Consider the following 3,604-nt stretch of genomic DNA (forward strand, 5'->3'; position numbering starts at 1 on the left):
TAGTGAATAGGTTTCCATGCAAAGGTTATAAAATGACATCGAATCAGCTAAAAATTTATAGGATGTTCCTTTTAAAAAAAATACGTTTGTGTGTTGATACCGTAAAAATGGGACACCCTGTACATTCTTTCATAAAGTACTGATGGAGCAGGCATTGTTTCGTACATGCAATGTACTGCATTTTGCAGTAGTTGGCATTGTGAAAACCTTGTAAAGAAGTTGAACACCTTGTAATGAATTAATACAGTCATGACGTCCAACGTTGTGACGTAATGTATGATCGGTTCGTTAGTAGGACAGCAGTCATGACTCATGATAGCACCGTGAAGCGCACTTCTTGTGCGTATTGTGTGCTCCAAAATAAAACATATTATGTTATTAGTAAATTAGGTATAAATGTGTGAGTTTTATTTATTTAATTTTTCATGAGATCAGACATTATTACATGGCGATCCTGCCAAAAGAACAATTAAAGTGTTTAACGTAGAATTAAAAATTAGTGTAAAATGTTTAATATTATAATAACGTGCAGTTCGCAGTATAAGAAGGAGAGAATCATCATTGAGGTTGCTGGATCGGGTAACAACAACGTCAATCAACCGAGGTCTGACGTCGAGGGCACCAAATTCACAGAAAATTGGAGTTACCGTGATCATTGCCCTGCTGTCCGTCGCCATTGCCTATTTTTTATGGGAACAGTGTAAGAATAATTGGGAAGGCAGCGTACGTAGAGAGGTCATCCGTAACCACGAATTACTTGCAATTCCTGCACGAACCGCTCCAAGAAGGAATTATGAAGAAAACGAGTAAGAGTTATGGTAGAATTAGTAGATTTTTTAGATTACATGCTATCGCCAGTGCGTTTTTAAATAATAGGAAAAAAGGAAAAACGTAGTGGTTTAGAGTACAATAGGAAAAAACTAAACGATTTAGGAGAATTTACGTTAGAATTAAATAATTTACGATTAAGGTTTTACGAAGAACTAAGTCTTCAACATTGAAATTAGACGACCAGGTTAAAGGTACGATAAGGTCTATTGAAGATATTTTAGCAAAATGTCGTAATTTAATAGAAAGTAGGATAAATTTAGGTAATAAGCTAGACAAAATGGGCGAATCCTTTGCGTTAAAAACCGCTTCGGGTCTTTTGCCGTGTATGGATTGGGAAAGAGCCAACTACGAAGCAATTGATAGATTCTATTAGATTATACGCAGATTTATTAAAAAAAGAGGATCATGGAATTCTAATTAAGTACGTTTTAAAAACGAGACTCGGAAAATGCTAGGTTAGATTAAATACGTCGTACGATACAATAGATTCTTTACTTAGTGAGATTAGTGACAATTTTATTACGAAAATGTCAGCCACTATTTTATCTCATCAGCTACACTATTAAACTGTTAAACCAAAGTTTTATATATATATATATATATATATATATATATGAAGAGTACCGGGAAAAAACGTGCCAAGTCATTTTTCTATCAAAAATGAGTTACATATGCCATCTGGTAGCTAATTGAATGCACTATAATATACAGTCTTCGCACAGGGAATGAATGCTCTGTGCCATAAGCAATTTAATATTTTAGTATTCATGTGCTGGAAAAAAACGTGCAGAGTCAGTATGTTACCGGAATAAAACGTGTTAACTCAATGTAGTCATTATTTAATATTGCTAACCTAAAAATGAGTTAAGTGCAAGTGCTGTTAATGCCATTTCAAGAAATAAAAACATGGCTAGTGCAAGTGATACAAGTTGTGAAAGTGTGAACCTTAAGTCAAATGATTTATCAAAAAAACGAAAAACAACTGGTCGCATGTCAGAAGTTGCAAAAAAGCTTCGATTGCAGTCTCATGAAATGGGGTTAGACTGTAATTGTGTCCGATTTAAATGTTTTCAAAATATCTTGCTGGGTGAAAGAATCAAAATACTTAAAGATTTCAATAGTCTAAGTTCCTGGAACGAACAAAGTGCCTATCTTTGTGGACTTATTGGTTTAAGTCCTGTTATTCAAAGAAGAAACCGGCGTCCCGAAGAAGATAGCAACTTTCGAGAAGCATCGTATTCCTACAAAGTACGAGTGTTCAGGGATGGTAGGACCATAGACGTCCCAGTTTGTTTAAAAGGTTTTTGCTCCATGCATGGCGTCACAAGAAGGAGAATTCAAACTATTCATCAAGCGCTTAAGCTTAAGGGAACGGCACCTCAAGACAACAGAGGAAAACATTCCTCTAAACATCGAAAACTTAAAAAAGACTTTGCCGATTGCGTTGAGGCCCATATTAAATCATTTAAAGGTAGATCAAGCCACTATAGCTCCACTAAAACTAAAAAGTTGTATTTACCCGAAGAACTAAACATTAAAAAAATGCATGCACTATATCTCTTGAAATATCCACAAAAAACGGTATCCTACGAAACGTACAATTTTTTCAACAAAATTTAACATTAGTTTTGGGTTTCCACGTTCGGACACATGCAGTACATGTGATGAATATATTGCCAAAATTAAACCATTGAATACCAAACTCTTGGAAAAGAATATTACTAATGAAGAGAAGGAACAGATAAACCGTGAAATACATGACATTACGCTGAAGAACACAATTCACAAGAAAAAAGCTGAAACATTTTACACCAGAAAAAAAGACGCTCGCATTCGTAGTAGAAAATTGTTGGATACAGAGGCGATAGCAATGGACTACCAAAGAAATCTACCAACACCCAATATCTCAACAAATGACGTTTATTATAAACGTCAATTGTCTTTTTATTCCTTCAACATTCATAGACTATCTGATGCCGACTCTGTGTTTTACACGTATCCACAAGAAATTGCAAAGAAAGGATCAAACGAGGTATGTTCCTTTGTGCAAGACTATGTTACTCATCATCTTCCACAAAACATCAAACATTTAAATATTTTTTGCGATTCTTGTGGTGGACAAAATAAGAATTTTACAACTTTTCGATATTTCCATTACTTGGTTCACCGTTCAAACAGATTTGAGAGTATTAGAGTTACGTTTCCAGTTAGAGGACATTCTTACATGGAATGCGATAAGAATATGGGATTAATCAATACAAAAACTAGAGTTGAATTACCTAAAGATTGGGTACAGGTCTTCAAGACAGCTCGAGTTAAACCATCCCCTTTCAAAATCGAAGAAGTGGAGAATCATGATGTAAGAGACTGGAGTGCATTTCTAAATCCACTGTACGTTAAAAAATGCCCATTCCAATCCAGACCAATTAAAGAGTTAGAAATCAGGAAAGAACATCCAAGAATGCTCTTTTATAGAGAAACGTACAATGGAATGTGGATTTCTTCTATTATTACCCAGACAAGACGAAAACAGCTTCGTGGACCTCCACTGGCAGACAATGAATTTTATTATCCACCAAGAGCATATCTTGGTAAGCATTAAATTTTTTTTTGTTTATTTTTTTAATGCATGTTTTCAGAAAAAATACCGCTTACAAGAGATAAATACGATAATTTGCAAGAATTGAAAAGGTTTTGTGATGTAAGCACTTTTTCTTACTACGAAAATCTTCCGAAATTGCCAAAAACAAAGAAGAAAAACAATAAGAAATAA

At 34.6% G+C, this 3,604-nt stretch overlaps 1 protein-coding gene across 1 annotated transcript; it reads left to right on the top strand.

Moving 5' to 3' along the window:
- The first annotated feature begins 2,701 nt into the window (after positions 1-2,701).
- LOC116161205 lies at positions 2,702-3,604 on the top strand. Its single transcript, XM_031474475.1, has 2 exons — positions 2,702-3,422; positions 3,471-3,604. The coding sequence occupies exons 1-2, from the start codon at positions 2,702-2,704 to the stop codon at positions 3,602-3,604; spliced, it is 855 nt and encodes a 284-aa protein (XP_031330335.1).

The sequence above is a fragment of the Photinus pyralis genome, unplaced genomic scaffold (assembly GCF_008802855.1).
Source record: "Photinus pyralis isolate 1611_PpyrPB1 unplaced genomic scaffold, Ppyr1.3 Ppyr1.4_LG1, whole genome shotgun sequence".
Taxonomy (NCBI): Eukaryota; Metazoa; Arthropoda; class Insecta; order Coleoptera; family Lampyridae; genus Photinus; species Photinus pyralis.